The sequence below is a fragment of the Bos taurus genome, chromosome 17, assembly GCF_002263795.3.
Source record: "Bos taurus isolate L1 Dominette 01449 registration number 42190680 breed Hereford chromosome 17, ARS-UCD2.0, whole genome shotgun sequence".
In the NCBI taxonomy this organism is placed as follows: Eukaryota; Metazoa; Chordata; class Mammalia; order Artiodactyla; family Bovidae; genus Bos; species Bos taurus.
Window position 1 is genome coordinate 71,453,694 of NC_037344.1, and position 19,343 is coordinate 71,473,036.

The 19,343-nt window shown below is 65.6% G+C and overlaps 1 protein-coding gene across 3 annotated transcripts; it reads right to left on the reverse strand.

Moving 5' to 3' along the window:
• Positions 1-1,977: 1,977 nt before the first annotated feature.
• On the reverse strand, positions 1,978-17,976 carry GGT1 (gamma-glutamyltransferase 1). Of its 3 annotated transcripts, none has more exons than NM_001206214.2 (15): positions 17,935-17,962; positions 17,022-17,139; positions 11,953-12,120; positions 11,337-11,500; positions 10,650-10,780; positions 10,482-10,568; positions 7,279-7,471; positions 6,918-7,075; positions 5,878-6,027; positions 5,449-5,585; positions 3,382-3,569; positions 3,108-3,235; positions 2,905-3,017; positions 2,708-2,821; positions 1,978-2,270 (listed from the first exon to the last, which is right to left on the reverse strand). In NM_001206214.2, the coding sequence occupies exons 4-15, from the start codon at positions 11,495-11,497 to the stop codon at positions 2,124-2,126; spliced, it is 1,707 nt and encodes a 568-aa protein (NP_001193143.2). In that variant the 5' UTR covers positions 11,498-11,500; positions 11,953-12,120; positions 17,022-17,139; positions 17,935-17,962; the 3' UTR covers positions 1,978-2,123. The 3 variants fall into 3 exon arrangements, with proteins under 3 accessions (NP_001193143.2, XP_024833225.1, XP_024833224.1); XM_024977457.2 differs by having other exon boundaries at positions 1,982-2,270; positions 17,026-17,139; positions 17,935-17,976; XM_024977456.2 differs by having other exon boundaries at positions 1,982-2,270; positions 17,026-17,139; positions 17,742-17,976.
• Between the last annotated feature and the right edge of the window lie 1,367 nt (positions 17,977-19,343).

Here is a 19,343-nt window from a genome sequence, read left to right on the forward strand (position 1 = left end):
GACCCTGGGGCTGCAGGGGACCCAGGCAGGGTCACCCAGGACCCGAGTTCAAGTCCCAGCTCAGTCGAAGCTGAGGAAGGGGGCTGGGGTGACCAGGAGGGGGTTCAGCTTCCCCGTCTATTCAGGGGAGGTGTCTTCACCGGGGAGGCAGACGGGCCTGCGCCCAGCGCCCACCGGACAGTCCACCCTGGGGCCTGCAGTCCTGGAAACGCCACCAGGCCTTGGGGAGGGGCTTCCCTTGCACCTGCGTCTCTACCTACCCCTGGGGGCGGCGTGTCCACCTCCCTCTTCCTGAACTGAGCACACCTCCTCCCCTGGGGACACCAGCCCGCACCCTGCCCCGTCCAAGCCTCAGGGTGCCCAGCTGGGACAGCAGGTACCCTGAGGTGCCCCCTTGACCAGCTTATCAGGACACAGAGGGTGCAGGGCCTGGGGGCTGGACTTCCAGCCCTCCCCACCCCCAAAGTACCCTGGCTTCCTTCCCAGCTGAGCTTTGCTGCCCCCTGGTCTATTTACCCCTCCAGGCACAGCAGAGAAACTGAGGCAGAGAGAGGGATATGTCCACACAGTCACACAGTCTGCCAGGCCCCATCCAGAGCCCCTGCCAGCCTGAGCCAGAGGGACTCCTGGGGCAGCAGGCTGCCTCGTGGGGTGGGAAGGGCTGCGGACTCCTCCCGCTGCCCCCCAGGGACCCCCAAACCGCAGTGACATTGCTCAACCAGGAAGCAAGAGTGCATTCCTGGGCTGCGGCCAGCCCACCCGCGGAGAGGCCAGGGCGGCAGGCACCGAGGGGGTGAGCCAGGGTCAGCGTGGGACCTCTTCTTCCTCTCCAGGAGGTGAGGGGCAGGAGAAAGACGGGAAGCCAGGACCCCAGGGGGCCCTCAGCCAGGCCCCACAGCGCCTGGGGAACTGGGGGTGCCCTGCCCGCCTGCTGGGGCTCAGGGAGCTCCAGGCCAGCTCCCACCTCCGCAGGAACAAGGCCTCAGTTTTCTCCCCTACAAAGGAGCTGTAGCCTCTCCTCTGGGGCTAAAACAAGGGCGGAACAGAGACATGCCCACCCCAGCAGCTCAGCCTCCATCCCATTCCCCAAGGACCCCAGGGACGCGCGGTCCAGGGCTCAGACCTGGGAACGGGGGATCTCTCGGATGCAGGGCTCCCAGGACCCCATGGCTGCTCCCTGGTTTCCAGCAAAGCCCCACTTCCCGGAGGGCACTTTGGAACCACTGGGATTTCCCTGCTTCCCTGAGGAGAGCCCAGACCTGGCGCCCCTGGCCGTGTGCTTGCCCAGGGGAGGGGGTGCTCACCAGGCTGTCAAACTGGGCCTCCCTCTGCCCTGCCCACCTCCCCAGGTGCTTTCCGAGCACCTCGCCTCCCACCTCACAACTCTGTGTGAAGGACGAGTTAAGAGGCCCGGAGGGCCGGCGGGAGGGGCCGCCCCATGGAGGAGGCTGGGGGCCTGGCATCTCCAGGTGCCCCCTCCCCACCCAGAGCCGCCCTAACCCCAGGCGACAGTCTAAGCCCTGACCCTCAGGGACCTGAGGACCTCTTCTAGCTCACTGATCCTGAAGAACCGGGCCTTCTTCTTGGAGCGCATCGCAGCTTGGATCTCACTCTGGGTTTCCACTTGGAAAGCCCCCCCCGGGGCCTGGCCCTGACCAGCATCTTTTTCTCCAGCCTCTTAACCAACCCCACCTCCCCCAGAGCTCGGTTTCCCCTCAGGGCCTGCTGGACGGGCATCGGGGAGCTGAGGAGGTCTCCGGGTTCCCGGAACCAGCGGACAAATCGCCGGGGGCCGCGCGCCCACTGGTGGCCGCCACCGGGACGTGTCCCGGGCGGCCCGACCCCGATGCCGGGACTCGGGGTGCAGCCCCCCCTCCCCCCCCGCCCGGGGCCCAGCGCGCGCGCTGCCAAGGCCTCCGAGTCCCGTCTCCATCCTCCCCGCGGCGGCCCCACCTCACACAGCGCGCTGAAGCCCAGGGAGTCGGGAGCCGGCCGGCAGGACAGCCCAGAGCCCGGCGCCGCCGCCGCATTTATTGCCCTGCTGCGCCGCTCCCAGGGGAAGCCAGCCCCCCAAGGCCCACCCCCGGCCCCCCGCCCCGGCGGGCCTCTCCTCCCCGGAGCGCTCAGTAGCCCGCGGGCTCCCCGCCTTTCCTGGAGTCCGAGGCGGCCGCCCAGCCGCCGGCTGTGCGCACGACGGCCTGGACCACGGCGATGTAGGTGGACGTCTCCTCGATGGCGTGGTGCCGGGTCTTCAGGGCCGCGACCACCGCCTGCGGGCGGGAGGGGGCGCGGCCTCAGGGGGGCCCGGGCCGCGGGGCTTCACACACCCCGGGGCCGCGGCTGCCGGCTGAGGGGCCAGGAAGGGCAGGCCGGGGGCCGCGGGGCCGACTGGCTCTCATCCGCGCGGGTGGCCCGGGCCTCTCTGGGCCTGGGGGTCGAGGAGACCCGGGCGGTGGGCATGAAGGCCAGCTGCCACGGGCAGCGGGGAGCAGCCACTGCCTGCTCTGCGGTGATCAGGAGACGCAGGCCCGGGGCCCCACCGGGGCTAGGTCCCCCTCCCCCGCCCCCACCCCACCGGGACCCGGCCCTCCCCCACCCCGCCCCGCCCCCACCGGGACTCGGTGCCCCTCCCCCTCCCCCCCCCACCCCCACCGCGGCTGGGCTCCCCGCCCCCGCCCCGCCCCCACCGGGACTCCCCCAGCCCCACCTGGTCGATGCCTTTCTCCAGCACCGTGGTGTTGGGCAGAAGCTGATTGTGCAGCCGGGGCTCCTCCACCGCCTGTTTGGCATCATAGCCGAACCACAGGCTGTTGATGATGGCCTGAGGGGTGTGGGGATGGGGTCAGCGTGGCCCAGTAGGCAAGGGGCTGGGCGCTCAGGCGAGGGCGGCGGGCGGGCACGTACCAGCGCCGTGGACGTGGTGATCTGGGTGCCCCCGGAGGCGCCCACCACCATGCGGACCTGGCCGTCGTCGCCCACGATGATCACGGGGCACATGGACGAGAGCGGCTGTTTGCCTGAAGCAGTGGGGGGAAGGGGGCCACAGCACCGGCTCAGCGGCTGCGGGCACACCAGCCCGCTCCCCACCCAGGCCCTGCGCCCCGCACCTGGAGCGATGAAGTTGGCTGGCGAGGGGGGCACCCCGAACTGGTTGATGATGTTGGGGGAGCTGAAGTCATCCATCTCATCGTTGAACAGGATCCCGCTGACCCGTGACCGCACCTTGGAACCGAAGCTGCCGGCCGGCAGGGTCAGAGCAGGGCAGCCCGCCCCGTGCCCACCAACACATGCTCCCTGGAAAGGCACTCTGCCAACGTGGAGCCCCCCATTCCTGAGATACGCGGGCAGCTCCTGGCCCTCCCGGCCGCCCAGCAGCCCTACTAGAGGTTGATGGTGCTGGTGGCCGACACAGCGCTGCCGTCCTCCGAGACCACCGACAGGTGGGCGGTGCCCCCACCGTCTGGCGTGTAGAACTCAGGCTCGTAGTAGGAGGCTGGGTGAGTGGTGCTGTCGGAGATCCGGGCCCAGAGCTGGGCGGCAAAGAACTCGGAGGTCATGTTGCGGACCACCTGCCGAGACCCCAGAGCTGCCCTGAGGAGGTGAAGGAGGCGAGGAGGGGGCACAGGCTTGTGCGAGCGGTTCTCAGGAAGCCCCCGACCGTGGCTCCAACCACAACCCTCTGAGTCTCACGTGGCCCGCCCAAACCCCCTCTCCCCAGGCTCTGTCTCTGTTGCTGCCCAGCAACTCTGAATGCCCTCCAAACCCTGACTCTCGCTGCACCCAACCATTCATTCACTCATTCACAGAGCTTGTAAGTTGTGTCCAGCACTGGGGGACCAGCAGGGAACAGACACGCCCGTCCCCACCCTCACAGCAGGGAAGACAAAGGCAGGCAGGGATGTACTAGAAAGAACAAGTGGAGGGAGGGGGAGGGGCGAGAGGGATGGAAGGGTGAGAGTGGTCAGGGAGGGCTTCTCAGAGGAGGTGACATCTGAAGAAAGCCACCTGACTGGTTATGCAAAGGCCCTGAAGCAGGCTTATGAGTGACGGGCAGACAGGGAGAGGAGTTAGGGAGAGAGGAGGTTGAAGATGCTGGCAGGGGCTGCTCCCACAGGTCCTTGCTTCTGCTGCTGCTAAGTCGCTTCAGTCGTGTCCGACTCTGTGCGACCCCATGGACTGCAGCCCACCAGGCTCTTCTGTCCATGGGATTTTCCAGGCAAGAGTACTGGAGTGGGGTGCCACTGCCTTCTCCCCACAGGTCCGTACAGGCCCTAAAAGGCCTTTAAAGCCTCCTGCACTTGGGGCGGAGAAGTGGCCAGCTGACGGGTGTTAACCCTCTGGCCCTGTGTGCGGGGGCGGAGCACCACTGGGCCGGTGGTGGGAGCCTGACTGGAGATGGAGGCGCGGGTGCAGAAGGGGCGGCCGGGGGGCAGTGGGAGCCTGACTGGAGACACGCGCCTGTTGGATCCTGAAGATCCTGTCCCGGGTGTGTGATGGGCTGCCCTGACCTGTGGAGTTCACAGGCAAGGCAGGGCCCTGGAGGCTGAGCAGAGGGCTCATGCAACACCCACGGATTAAGTGACTAATCCGTTAAGTTCAAATCTACTTCCAAGAGAGCAGCTGGACCAGGGACTGGGACATCCTATAATCTGACTGCCCCGGGCCTTAAAATCCAAAGGACAACAGCCCAGGGCGGCGGTCCGTCGAGGCTAAGAGACTGGAGGCGAGAAGGACGGGGCCCTCGGGGAAAGGCTGACCCAGGCGTCCTAACAGGAGAAGAAGCAGGCAGAGCAGAGGGAGCTGGAGGCGGGAGGGGGAGGAAACGCTGCGTGTCCACAGCCTTGCACAGGAAGCAGCTGAGGGGAGGAGGCGCTGGTGAAGGGGGTGGGATGCCGTGGAGGGGCCAGAGTGGAGGGGCCCGAGGGGAGGCATGGTCAGGGCCTGGAGGGGGTGGAGGGAAGGGCTCCAGGCGTAGGGGATGAGCGCCCTGATGGGGTTGGAGGTGGGGTGAGGGTGGGGTGTCCAGCCAGGAGCCCGGGTTGGAGGGGAGGCACCTGGGGAGCGAGCAGGTTGGGTGCTGGGGTCTGGGAAGCTGGTGTGACCGGAAGCGTGTGTGGCCAGGGCCTCTGCCCACCTGGATCGAACCTCGTCATCAGCCCTGTGGGCTGGGACGCCCCTGTGCGCTCGGCCCCCACCTCGGCGCTGACAGCTCCAGGGGCTTCCAGGCCAAGGACACGGCTCGTGCTGAGGCCCCGAAGCCGGAGGGTGGCGGAGGAGGCAGGCATTAAGGACCGCCCCCAGCACCCCCACTCCCCCAGTGAGAGCGCCCTGGCACAGAGGCCAGCACGCGGTCAGCAGTCCACCCAGCACCTGGTGGCCCCGAGCCCAAACTTGGCACTGTAAACCGAGGAATAAGCCAGAGTGGGGCTGAGCCCCCTGCCCCCTTACCTCAGTCACATTGACAAACTTGGGGTCCCCAAGCAGGGTCCTCTTGGCGTAGGCAAAGCGGAAGGCCTCCACGATGCGGTGGTAGGTCAGGCCCTTCTGCTCAGGCATCTCCACGCTCGCCCGGGAGAAGTTGTACCCTGGTCGGGCAGAGCCACAGTGACCCCAGCGTCCTGGGTTCCCTTTGCCAGGACAGTGGGGTCCCTGGGAGGCCTCCCTGAGTCACTCGGCTCACCCTGAGAAGGGGAACATTTACTATCCGATGGCAGTGCCTGCTTGGGAGGCGGGGGAAGGAAGCAAAGGTCCCCGTGTCTGGGCAGCACACGTCAGCCACAGGGTTACCCAGGCCCCAGGGTGGCGGATGACCGCCCAGATCCACCGGGCGTGCCCCCGGCCCGGGCCGCCCAGCCTGCAGCCTGGGACACGGCTGACCTTTGAGGATGTTGATGATGAGGGCCAGCACGGGCCCGCTGAGCGGGGCACTGGGCACGTAGAGCTGGGCGTCCCCGAGGCTGATGCTCAGCGGCTGCTCAACCAGCTCCGCCCGGTAGCTGTTCAGGTCCTCGGCCGTCACGATGCCCCCTGCAGCGGGGGGCCCGGGGATGAGACACACTCCTAGGGGACCATCAAGTGGGGAGCCCCATCCACCGCCCCCCATGCTCCCCGACTGTGCCACCTCCCCGGGGCCAGGCCCAGGCCAGTGTCCTCCACCTGCTGCACCTCTGGCCTCCGGGTCCGACACGTGTCCTCTCAGGGGGCCAGAGGTCCCCCGTCTCCCATCAGCCTCCTCCTCCTCTGACTAGTGGGTGGGTGGAGGGAGGGCCTTAATAATTCTCCAGGGAAACTGGCTCCAGACAGATGAAGTGTTTGAAGTATTTTTAGGCTAATTTCCGGCGTCAGTGGTAAAGGTCGATACGCTAATCGCCCTCCTCCCTGGCACACAGCTTAGGGAGGCAGGGGCGGGAAAGAGAGGCAACCGGGACTCCTAAATCCAGCAGAACCTGCCCACAAGTCCCCTGCATGCAGCACCCCCCACACCCCTCTCAGCAAGCCCACCCTCCTTCCCCGTGATCCTCCTGGAGAATCAAAGCCCCTCTCTCCAAGCCTCAGACTGTTCTCTCTGCCTGCAAAGTCCAACCTCACCTGTGGCTCAGGCGCCACCTCCTCCAGGAAGTCCTCTGGGGTTTGCACCTGCGTGCTTTCCCCAATCCTGGCTCCTGCCTCCAACTGCATTCCTGCCCACCCCTCAGTGCCCCCAAGCCTGCAGCCCCGGGCTTCCTGTCCTAGACTGCAGGAATTCCCTCAGCGTTGCCTTAACCAGGAGCTGTGAATCCATGCTGCAGACACACTTGTGACCCGCCCCCACCAGGCACTCCCCAAGGGCCCAGCGCCCAGACAGGACCCGGGGACCCCAGGCTCAAGGTTCTTGGCGCGGAGCTTCCAGCCACAGGCCTGCGGTGTCGCCCACTCACCGGCCTCCTGGATGTCCTTGACAATCTGGGCCGTGAGGCTCCCGTTGTAGAAGGCCTGGGCGCCCTCCGAGGCCAGCGTCTCCAAGGTGTCGGCCAGCCGCGGCATGGTCACGCGGTCCCCCTCCCGCATCACCTTCCCGTCGCGGCAGAACACCTCGCTGGAGCGGCGGGGGTGCTCTTGTGAGGCAGGCGTGGGGGCGGGCTCAGCCATCCAGCCCCCATCCCCACAGGAGACCAAGGGACGGGCGCCCCTGCCCACGGTGTCCAGCCCAGCTGGGGCCCGGACCCACCCCCGCCCCGGGCTCAGACAGTCAGGGCTCCGGTCCCCGGGTGGCCGCCCACGGCGGGGACACAGGCGTACCACAGCGCGGGGTGCCGCTCCACCGTCTCCCGCTGCCTCTGCAGGGCTCCCGCCAAGGCCTTCCCCACCGGGAAGCCCTGGCGGGCCAGCTCGATGCTGGGCTGGAAGAGGCGCGCCCAGGGCAGCCGCCCGTGCCGCTGATGCGCCAGCTCGTAGCCGCGGAGCTCGCCCGGAACCGCCACCGACAGCCCGCCTGTGAAAGGAGAGGCACCGGCCGGTGGTCCGCACGGGAAGGTCCAGGCACGTCCCGGGTGGGACCCGGAGGCTCAGGAAGGAATGCATGCTTGCGGTTGTGCCTGGTAAAGGGTAAAGAATCCGCCTGCAGGGCAGGAGACCCGGACTCAATCCTGGGTCAGGAAGACCCCCTGAGAAGGAAATGGCAACCCACTCCAGCATTCTTGCCTGGAGAATCCCGAGGACAGAGGAGCCTGGAGGGCTACAGTCCACGGGGTCTTAAACAGTCGGACGCAGCTGAGTGACTGACACACCTGACCTGGCAGGCAGGAAGGTGACTCTGCTCCGGGGGTCTGCTGGGGGCACGTGCGGGGGTCCCGCTGTCCCCCAGGCCTCACGTCTGTCCCGCAGCGGCCCCGTGTCTGAAAACCTGGCCCAGGCGCACGGCTGAGCAGCGAGAGCATACGGAAGCCGTACCTCACCCCCTCTTTGTCTGAGCCTCCGGGGTCACGAGCCCCTTCACCCTGTATGATTCAAGGCTTCCCTTGGAACCCGCCAAGGCCCCCAGTTGAAGCCGCAGACCACCCGCAAGGCTGGTGCCAAAGCAAGAGCCCCTCTTCCTCTGTCCCAGACCCCTGCACCGGGCCCTCTCTGGGCCTGAGTTGCCCCATCTGACCATGAGGGTTTTGGTTCCCAGCTCCGTCCTTTGAGGAGCCAGGATGCCACTGGAGACAGAGCCCCGGACCCCAGCTCTCCGCCAGGCCCCAGCGCCCGCCAGCGTGCCCTAGGGCTCGGCCCTGACACAGAAAGCCTCAGCACTGCCCAGCTCCCAGGCCCCTTCCTGCTTTCACCCGAGATGCGGGGCGGGGGGCGGGGGGGCGCGTTTCGGCCACTCCCAGGCTCTCGAGCGGCCTCTACCACCCTGAAGTGGGGCACGAGGTTCCTAGGGCCGGGTTGTTACCACATCACCTCCCGGAAGGTCTGCCAGCCAGCACACGTCCCTCCCCTTCACGTGTGGGCCTGACCTCAGGCCCGTGAGGCCCTGGGCCGCCCTCTCAGCAGGCAGCCCGGCCCCTTTCCCATCTCACCTGGTCCATCCCCCTCTCCCCGGGTTGCTTCTGCATCTCCCGGCCTCTCCTCTGTCTGCCCTCCTGCACACCAGGCTGCCTGGTCCAGAGTGCGTGTGCACATGAGGTTGTGTCCGACTCCTGGGACCCCATGGACTGCAGCCCGCTGCCAGGCTTCTCTGTCCATGGGACTCTCCAGGCAAGAACACTGGAGTGGGTTGCCATTTTCTCCTCCAAGGGATCTTCCCGACCCCAGGATTGAACCCAGGTCTCTAGCACCTCCGGCCCTGGCAGGCAGATTCTTTACCACTGCGCCCCGTTACGTGCTGACAGCCCCCAGGCTGAACTCTCGAGGCTGCTCCCCTGATGGCCAGATCTGAGGGTATCTGATCTCAAGGGGGACTCACTGGCAGCCTTGCCAGTCTCCGTGAGGGCCACTCTGTCCTCCCCGGGACCCCTGGCTGTGTGTCAGAGCAGACCCATCAGCAGATCCACGGCTCCGCCCTCTGAGTGTGCTGGGCACCAGCCCTCAGCATCCCTGCCCATCGCAGGACTTCCCAATGGGCCACCTGACTGGCAGCCCAAGGGGTCCCGTCACAAAAGAGCCAGATCCCCCCAGTGCCCTCCGACGCAGGGAACACCTGCCCCTCCTTCAGACACAAGGCTGGGTCTTCACGATGACCCACCACAACGTCCAACATGACTTGACCCTGCGTCCTCCTGCTCCCCCCAGACGCCCACCCCCCACCCCAGCCCCAGCCTCCGGGCCTTTGCACCTGGTAAGCCCACGTGCCCTCTCACCCTGCCCGCGTCCGCCTTCCAGGCTGTGTGGTGGCACCGGGCACACCCGTGCCATCTCCCCTCTGCTCCTTCTGGATGGTGCCCTTCACCTGTTCCCTTTGTTTCTACTGGCTGGGGAACAGCCCCAACACCCGACAAGCCCGAGTCAAACGCAGGAGTCTCAAGAATGCAAAACGCCAAGTCTGTAAGATTCTTACCGTCTCACACCCTGAATGATTTCATGGCTACACCTGGTGAGCTTCCCAGCGGGTAAAAATTCAAAGACTGTGTGTTGGAAAGAAAGAGAATTCCCAAAGGGCTGCTCCCAGAGCCCTCTAGGTCCCCCAGGAGCAAGGCCTGCAGGAGGGGTCAGACCCACTCGGGCCTTTAATCTCCATCCTCCTCCCTCCAGCCTTGTCTTACAGTCCACCGGGGTCCCTGCAGGGTGTACTCTGGGGCTGAAGGGCAGGTTAGAAAAGAAACTCCGCCGTAATCTAGACAGCTGACCCCACAACGACGAGGGACTTGGATGCTCTTTAAAAACACAACAGGTGTGTTCAAACTCAGCTTTCCCACCATCCAGCTGGGTGACCGTGTGTGTGTGTGTGTGTGTGTGTGCACGCGTGCACTCAGTCGTGTCTGACTCTTTGTGACCTGTGGTCTGTAGCCCACCAGGCTCCTCTGTCCCTGGGATTCTCCAGGCAAGAATACTGAAGTGGGTTGCCATGCCCTTCTCCAGGGGGTCTTCCCAACCCAGGGATTGAACCTGGGTCTCCCACACTGGGGGCGGATTCTTTACCACTGAGCCACCTGGAAAGCTGTGTGTGGCCTTGGTCAGTCTACATGGGCTCTCTGGGTGGGCCTCAGCGTCCCCAGCTATCCGATGGGAATCTGCACCGAGCTCCCCTGCCAAGTGTGCAGGGAGGGTTCAAGGGGCTCGCCGTGGGTGCAGATGACTGAGCAGGGCGCTGGCCCTGATCCATACGCAGTTGCAACAGGGATCATTCTGTTTCTCTAGCTCCCTGTGGCCCTGGAGGGGCCTGAGCAGAGAGGCCCTTTAGTCTGTGATGATGGGCTGGATCCTCCATGGTGGGGATGCTGTGGGCCTGAAGGGACGGGAGGGCCACCCCCAGCTGCAGGTAGCTCATCCTGGCCCCGCATCCGCCCCGAGCCCGCTCTCACCTTCCTCCGACTGCTCCGAGCTGTTGAACATGCCGGCGGAGGCCAGCCGCGGGGCCACCTCGCGGGCGTTGATGACCTCAGCCTTCCCTGGAATGGCAGGGCGGGTGGGCAGGCTGCACGGCCCCCGGCCCCTCCCCGGCCCTGGAGCCCACCCCGCCGGGCACTCACGCATGGTGCTGTTGTAGATGGTGAGGAACAGGCCGCCCCCGATGCCCATGCTGTGGGCATTCAGGAGCCCCATGCACAGCAGAGCTGCGATGGCTGCGTCCACCGCCGAGCCGCCATCCAGCAACGCGTCCCTGCCGGTGGCACGGGCAGGGGTGAGCGGCTCGGAGGGGCCACCCCGCCCCAGGGTGGACCGAGAGGAGCCCACAGGTTTTACTTTTTAACGCAAAAAATTTGTCGTATTTGAAAACCAACGGGCTTTTCACGCCGACAGATGGACATGACTTTGATAATCGGAAAAGAATGAAAACTTGTCACTTTTTTTTATTAATATCATCTTTTTCCCGTGTGAGACCTGACTTTTGTATGCGTGAATTGTGGGCCTACAAGGAGCGTCAAACAGCAGAGTTTCTCTGAAGAGGCAGACAGCCTTGAACTGAGAAAGGGGTCCAGCCGGTCACTAGGAGACCCCCACACTCTACCCTCAGCTCCAGGGTCCCCTTCACCCCTGACCGGAGGCTGCCGGGAAGGTCCACGGATGGGAGGGGCAGCCCCGTGTGCTCGAACACTGCTCGCCCAGGCAGCCTGATGACCAGGGCCGGCGGGGGCAGGGATTGAGCCCCAGAGGGGTGAGGGTGATGCCCCGGGGCACTGACGGGGACGGTCGCCTGGGCCTGGGGCCCCACTCACCTGCCGATCTCTGAGCAGAGCTTGGCGTCCGCGGCCACGGCGGCCCTGGGGTACACGTGGCTCTGCGGCTTGGAGGTCTCGGGCAGCCAGATGCAGAGCCCAATGATGAGGAGGACCAAGACCACAGCCCCCAAGGCCAGCAGTATGGACCGCTTCTTCATGCTCTGCAGGTGCGAGGCGCAGGGGTGGCAGGTCAGGGGGCCGACCGCCGACCGGACCCGGGGACACAGCCTCGCCTCCCGGGGCACGGCACACAGTCCGGCCTCAGAAGGACATGCCAGGCCTCCTTCCCGTCTTTGCTCAGGCCACGCCCTCTCTCAGCAGCTCCTGGCCCATCTCTGCCCCCTAAATCCTCCTGCTCAGACTTAGGGCCCCCTCTGGCAGGGACCCTTCCCGGGAGGGGAGCCCCCCCAGACCTGCCTGGCTCCTTATGGTGGCCGAGCCCTCACGGTGGCCTTCAGGTCACCCTGGGAGGGACAGGCCTGGCCTGACTCCTTCCCAACGCTGTCCTTGGGGCCCCAGGTGACTGGCCGCAGAGTGTGGGGCCAGCCTCCAGTGCGCTCAAAGCCGGAGCGGGGAACCCACGTCTCCTGGCTGCCGTGGGGCCAGAGCCTACCTTCTTCAGCTGGTGGGCGGCCCGAGCCTCCCAGGGAGGGGGCCACAGAGACGGTGTGGGCTGGACTGGCTGCAGAAATAGCTGGGGCCTCCTTCACGCTCCGTGGGAGCCCGTGACCACAGAACCTGCTCCAAGGAGACTTCCAGAGCACGCAGCCTGTTCGTCCTCCTGCAAATGGAGAGGGTGTCTCTGAAGCCTCTGGGTAGCTATGTGAGGAGTTTTTGTGTCTCCAAGAGGAAGCTGTCAGCCACTCCCACGTTGGTGTGAACTCCGCCTCCGAGGGCCTTTCTCCCAGGCATGGGGTGTGTGTGTGTGTCACAGGGAGCTGGCATGTGACCAACGGGTGAGGGCCACTGTGTCGGCCACGTGGGGTCCGAGGCCGGCCTGCCGCGTCTCACCTGCGTGGGGTCTTGGGAAAGTCACTGGCCGTCCGTCCAGTGCAATGAGAGATGAAATGGGTTGAAAGTGTGAATGTGTAAGTTGCATAGCTGTGTCTGACTCTCTGTGACCCCACAGACTGCAGCCCGCCGGGCTCCTCTGTCCACGGGGCTCTCCAGGCAAGGATGCTTTGGAGCGGGTTGCCATTTCCCTGCTTCAGGGGGTCTTCCGCACCCAGGGATGAGCCCTGTGCTCCTGCACCGCAGGCAGATTCTGTGCCCTTGAGCCAGGTGTCAAGCGTCAGCTACGTACTGGCTCCACTTGGGGGAGGCTGGAGGCCTGTGGGCAGGGCGGGGAGCCCGTCGGCCTCACCGCACCCTGACACCGTGGGCTTCTCTGGTGACTTCCTGCCAGGCTGGACATGGAGGGACAGCCATTGACCATGGGGTCCCAGTGGCAAGGATGACAGGTGAGGGGTGTGTAGCCCAACGGGTGTCAGAGGGGGAAGGCCCTCTCTCCCAAATTCAGTTCCCCCCCGAAGGGCGATGTTCTGCCAGAAAACCCCAGGCCGGGACCCCTCTGCCTCGCCCGGTTCCTACTCAGAGGGGCCCACCCTGGGATGGTTCCGTGCCCTCTGCCCTCCACCCTCCGCCGGGCCGGAGAGCCCTCAGGGCATGTCCTGGGCCCCAGGCCTGTTCACTGGGTCTGGCCACGCTGGGCACCTCGAGGGCATGCTGGGCATTTCTCCTGGGCTTGGGACCCTCAGCTGAGACCCTCGTCCTACTCTGCATCCTCTCCCCACCCGGGCCCCGGGGAGAAGCCAGCCAAGGCCTCCTGAGGTCTGGCCTCCCCTCTGTCCAGCTTTCTGCCAAGGGCCCAAGTGGGCTCCCCGGAGGGCCGGGGGTACCCGCAAGGCTTAGCCTTCCGGAGCATGCGGAAGCGGTGGGCCCTCTCCCTCTTCCTCTCATCCCAGGCCGGGCAGGCGGGAGGCCTGGCCCAGCCCCCACAGGAAGCCCAGAGGAAGACACCCTGCTGGGGGACTGGCTTTGGTCTCCCATCCCTGCCCCCCACATTTTTGGACTGGCCAAAACCACATCCAAGCCCCACCCCCCCCACCCCCCTGCCACCAGGCTGGCTCTCACCCAAATCGGTGTCAGGAGGGGAAACTGAGGCCAGAGAAGGGGTGCTGGGCCTCCAGTAGCAGCCGGGCTCCTCCTGACCCTAGCTGGCTTACCCGAGGCCTGGGGGGCCACGATACCCACACTGCTTCTCAAAAGAAGCTGGGCGACAGGCTGGGGCACTGGCCGGGGAGGCCGACTTGTCTGCCTGGGAAAGTCCCTCTAGGCACGGGCCAGGCCCCCCACCCCAGGAGCCGCCTGGAGCCACGCCCGCGGGCCCTGCAGGGCTCCTCAGGGGGTCCAGAGCTGGGCTGGGAGCTGGGAGCTAGGAGCTGGGGTGGGCTCCCCGCCCAGGAGGAGCAGAGGGGCTGAGGAACCCTCACCTAGTCTCGCGAGGGGCGCAGGGGGCCAGAGGCCCTCCCAAGGGCGTGGAGTCCTATCCCAAGGCCACAGCCCCAGAGCCCAGAATGAAAGTCTTTTCTGGGACAGACTGAGCCCCACTGGGACCATTGTCAAAAGCCTCCCTGATCCTTACCAGCCAGCTTCCTGACCCCCAGTGATGCAAAAATGCCCACCCGGTCCTCACCCTATAGCGCCCTAACTAATCACCTAATGCCACCCTTCCAGCGGGAATTTTCTTTGTCTCAAGGCTATAAATATTTTCTGCTAACCCATGGAAAGTGTCAGTTCTCCCTAGGCTGTCAGGAGGTCAGATGCTCCCTCCCTCCACCAGGATGAAGCCGGCAGAGATTCACAGTCTTTCAACCGAAACTCCAAGATAAGAACAGCAGGACAATTAAGGGAGGAGACTGGACCCTGCCTGGATCACAGATTTCTTCTCCCTGACCACACAGGCACAGAAAAGGCTCCTTGGAGGCCGACGGGGAGTCACGTCAAGGATGCTCTACCCGCAGTAGACTCCCTTTTGGCTGAGATGCGTGCACACACAGGGCAGGGTCCTGAGATATACCAAACCCGTGCAGGAGGCAAATCGCAAGGCCTGGCTAGAGGGGAACGGAAAGAAACGCCCCATAGAGTGATTTAAACTGCCAGGTGGACGCAGCCTGGGGTCTCTCCCTCCGAGCCCACTGTGTCTTTCCACGCGCACTGTACTCTCTGCCTGGCAACCACTTGACTTGCTTCACTGCTTTCCGTCTTGGTGGAAAACTCTTTCCAGCAAAGCTGAAGGGCCAGGGCTCTTGTCACTGACCACTGGTCTAGTGGCTGGGATCTGGTGGTCTCAGCACTGCGAACGGGCTCAGCCTCTGTTTGAGAACCCAGGTCCTGCTCCACGCCGCTGTAGGCCAAGCCACCCGTGATCAGGCCTGCTGCAGCAGGAGACCTGAGTTCAACCCCTGTGTCGGGGAGATCCCCTGGAGGAAGGCATGGCAACCCACACCAGTGTTCTTGCCTGGAGAATCCCCGTGGACAGAGGAGCCTGGCAGGCCACAGTCCGTGGGGTCACTAAGAGTTGCGACTAACACTTTCACTATCTCTGCTGTTTATTCTCAAAAAACTCACTCCTTTCCGAAATGCTTTCCCAAGCCGCGCTCAGACTGCCATGACAGGGGGCACTTTGAATCCCTGTGGAGAGTGGGCAATCCCCAAAGACAGAACATGGCAGGGAGGGCGGCCAGAGGCTGTGTCTGGTCCTGTCACGGCAGCCCGGGGACTCCGCCCATCACCAGGAGGCTAAAGTTCACGCAGCCCTGGGAGGGCCCTGGAGGCGGCAGGTGCTGTCAGCAGTGACCCCTGGGTGGTGGCAGCAGGCGAGGGGTGTGGCCCCAACGGGGAAGGAGCATCGCCTGACAGAGGCAAGGCAATCCTTGTCCCACAGGATGGTGTCTGTGGGCCTCTCTGCGAGCCCCAGGGTGGGTCTCCCGCCGCCCCGCCCTGTCCTGGCTCAGGGTGTCTGAACGCCAGGCCCAGAGATGGTTCCTGAGGCCATGCAGCAGGGCTGGGGTGGTACGGGCACCGGGCAGAACCCAGACCGAGAGGCCCACCACACCCCACAGCTGGGTGGAGAGGGCTCCACCTCCCTCCTGCTTCATGCCCAGAAGCTTCCACCGTCTATCCCATAATGGTGGCGCCCCAGGCCCGAGGAACCAGCTGCCCAGCCTGGGAAGGCAGGGTCCAGAGAGGGCCAGAGCGGGTCCAAGGCCGCACAGACCAGCAGGGCACACACACCTGGCCACCCTGTACCTGCCCCGAGGGGCTGAGTGTCCCGGACACGCGGGAGTGGAGTCGGGAGCAGCTCCAGACCTGCCCCGGGGATCTTGGACGATGCCCCACCTCGCTTTGGCCTTCATCTGCCAAGGGCAAGGATCAGCCGCTTCCCGAGTCAGGCCTCCCTCTCCTGGCGCCTGGCTCGCTGTATCTAGGCTGCCCCGAAGCCCCCAGCCCCATACCTGCACTATCTAATCTGCAAAAAGCCCACAGGGCTGCGCAGAGGCCTTGTGGAGGAGACAGAGGCCGAGCAGACACTGCCGCCCCCGGGGCCACACAGCCGGAACACACTGCTGCCCTCGGGCGGGCTCCGCGGGGGGGCGGGGGGGGGGCTGTGAGCTCTCCGCTCCCGTGAGCTCTCCACCACGACCCCAGGCTGGGAATGCCCCGACCGCTCTTTCCCTGGATGTCATCCTGTCCCCTGCAGACCAGGGTGATTGAGAAGATGGGACGAGGCAGGAGCCAGGGACCGAGGCTCAAGACCCGTCCCCAAGGGCTGGCTGCCAGCCAGCAACACCAGGGCACTTGGTCCTGCCTGAGCGGCTGCACGACCGGACCGTCGGCAGGGAGGCTTCTGTGGTAGGAAGCCACAGGCCGCTGCCCCGCCTGCCTGAGCTTGCTCAGTGGCTTCCTCCCTGCCTGGGGTGGCAGGGAGGTCAGAAAAAGGCATGAATGGACAGAGGAGGACCCAGACCCTACAGGTGACCCCAGCAGGAAGACCCTGGGCTGGGACCGGCTGGAGGGCCTGCCATGAGGCCCAGGAGGAGCCAAGCAGCAGCTGCAGGTTCTCGGGGAGGACGGCGTCTCACGGGCGGAGTCAACAGAGGCAAGACGTTCGGAACAATAAAGCCCATCCTCCCACGTCGAGTGTGTCACGCTCCGTCCAGGCTGGCCCCCACCCCCACTGCAGGGGCTCTGGGCTGGAGGTCCCCCCCAGACCCCAGGGCTCCTGTGTTAAGCACATAAGGTGGTGAGCTCCCTGCCCCCAGGAGTATGCAAGTCTCACGCACCCAGAGATGCTGAGTCTGCCATGCACCACCTGCTCCCAGCGAATGCACGCGCGCACACACACACACACACACACACACGCACGCACGCGCGCACACACTCACGCCCATGAGGAATCTGGGCTGAGCGAGCAGGTTCCAGGACACGCAGTGAGAGCGTGAAGAGATGAGGCACGCCGACAGCCTGGGGTTTCTCCGCTAATCCTCCCGCCCGAATCAGAGGGGTGAAACTGGGCAGAGCCCCAGAGCCGTTCAGAGGCCGGCCGGAAGCCGAGGCTCAGGCAGGGGTGACTCGGGCCCGCAGGCACGTGGACGGGCAGGTAGGCACCCCGCGCCCCACTTACCACCTGGCGGGCAGTGAAGAGTCGCGTCCCCCGGGTCCAAGAGCACAGTCTTGGGCAGGAAGCTCGGCACCACACCCGGACCGCACCTGGGGTCCGTGCCCTGCGCCGCCCACCCTGGTGGAACAGGGTTGAGAATTAGAAACGGCTCCTTCCGCCGAGACCCGATGACCCCTCTCGGCCGGAAGCCTGTCCAGACGGCTGTCGGAGCCTGCGAGGACCACAGGGGGTGGGCACCCCCTGGGGCTGCGCAGTCACCCCCCTGCACCACTGGCCTGCCCCTCCGCCCCCCAGAGCCCAAGGTGGGGGCACGGCGCCCAGCCCCCACCGCTGCCGTCTCTACTCCAGACCCCCCCAGCGACCTCACCATGAGCCCAGACTGCCCCACCCTTCCAGGCCTCAGTTTCTCCACGCTGGGCCACCCTCCCTCTCAATCCGAGAAGCCCATTCCCCCGGCCTCCTCCACCCACCCCACACCCGTGGCCAGGTCAGCCGGGAAGCCTGGTCAGGTGGCCTCAGACCACTTACCGGACGACAGACAAGAGGCTCCCAGGCCAGACCCGGTCAGGCCAAGGGCCTCAGGCTCTGCCCCTCTGCGCGACCTCCCTGCGCTATCCCTCTGCGTGACCCGGCGCACCAGCCCCGCCCCCATAACCCTGAAGGGCTGCCCACTCCCATTACACAGGTGCATAAACTGAGGCTCAGAGAGGAAGAGCGACCTGTTCAGAGCACAGCTGGAACAGAACAGAGCTGGGGCTGGGACCCAGCGCTCCGATACCCCCGAAAAGGCCCCAGGTCTGGGCTGCCCTGGGGTCCCATGCCCCAGCCCCGGCAGCTCAGAGAGGGTGAGCGACGGCTTCGGGGTCACACAGCAGCGGGGCACAGCCGGACCCCCGCCCTGCCCCAGCTCACCTGGCTGCAAGGCTGGTCCTCCGGTCTGCTCCAGCACTAGGCAAGGAGCTCAGTCCCGTGCCGGCTCCTCCCCTCTTCTCCCGCCCGCCCCCCGCGGGCCGGAGTGGGGGAGGCTTTAAAGGCACAGGCACCCTTCCAGGTGGGGGGAGGAGCAGCCCTGGGTCCTGCCCCAGGGGGCCGTGTGACCCGGACAGTGGCCAGCCTCTTCCAGCCCGGTGGATCCCCAGCCCGGGATAAAAGGACCTGAGTTCTGAGGGCCTCTGTGGAGCCGAATGAGGCCGGGCTTCCAGCAGGGGCAGGTCAGGCAATGGGTCTCTCCTGGCCCCTTAGGATATCCAGGGGGGTGGCCCCCACTTCTGGCCACGGGATGCCCTTTCCCCCAGCCCCGGGGCCGCAGGCATCCACAGGCTGTCACTCGAAGGACCCTGGTCACAGGGACAGAAGGGAGTCACATGACCCGGGGAGCCTTTCCTCAGCCCCCCAACTTTCTGGGGTCGCGAGCAGGCGGGTTGATGGATGACGGGGTGGTCTGCTCACACCCCTGCCCAGCGGGATGGGGTGGGGTGCTTGCCCCCACAAGGCCGGCAGGTGCAAGCCTGCCCAAGCCTCTGAGGGCCACACGCCACCTGCAGCCTGTACATACGCACCCATCATTCATTCGTTCCCTCGCTCTCCCCTCTGGCCCATGCCATTTCTTCTCTCCAGGAGCCCCCAGCTGGACGCAAGATGGGTAGCACGGTCTGCGTGGACGGGGAGCCCAGGACACCCCAGGCCGTCGCGGGGGGGGGGCGATGTCTAGCACCACTGGGATTGGACTGGGGAGGCCAGGCCCTGGGTGGGGGGGCATCTCTGGAGCAGAGAAGGCACAAGAAAGACCTTTGACCCTCCTGACCCTTCCAGAGCCGCGAGGCATCAAAGCTGGAGGGGATGGTGCTGAGCTCAGACCCTGAAGGCCAGGCCAGTGCGTCTGGACTTTGAGAGCCCGGGGAGGCCGATGAATGTGTCACTGGGCTGGGTAACCCATTAACCCTGGCTCACTCATTAAGGGCTTCCCTGATAGCTCAGCTGGTAAAGAAAGAATCCGCCTGCAATGGGGGAGACCTGGGTTCGATCCCGGGGTTGGGAAGATCCCCTGGAGAAGGGAAAGGCTACCCACTCCAGTGTTCTGGCCTGGAGAACTCCATGGACTGTGTAGACCACGACTGAGCGACTTTCAGCTTCACTCATTAAGACCTTGGTGGGTGACCACTAGTCCCGCAGCCACCCCAGGAGCCGGCCAGAGGGCGGGGCCGAGAGCTGGGCTCTGTGTCCTTGCTCCCAGAGGAGCTGCCTGGGTCTGGCCAGCCTCCAGCCAGGGGCAGCTGCCAAGGCAGCCTCGGGCCCCGCCCCACCCTCCCGGAGCCTTTCAT

Coding starts and splice junctions, on each gene's coding strand:
- GGT1 (NM_001206214.2), bottom strand. CDS start 11,497: ATGAAGAAGCGGTCCATACTGCTGGCCTTGGGGGCTGTGGTCTTGGTC. Junction 7,076..7,278: donor GAGCGGCACCCCGCGCTGTG/GTACGCCTGTGT, acceptor CCGCCGCTCCAG/CGAGGTGTTCTGCCGCGACG. Junction 5,586..5,877: donor CATCATCAACATCCTCAAAG/GTCAGCCGTGTC, acceptor CTGCCCGACCAG/GGTACAACTTCTCCCGGGCG.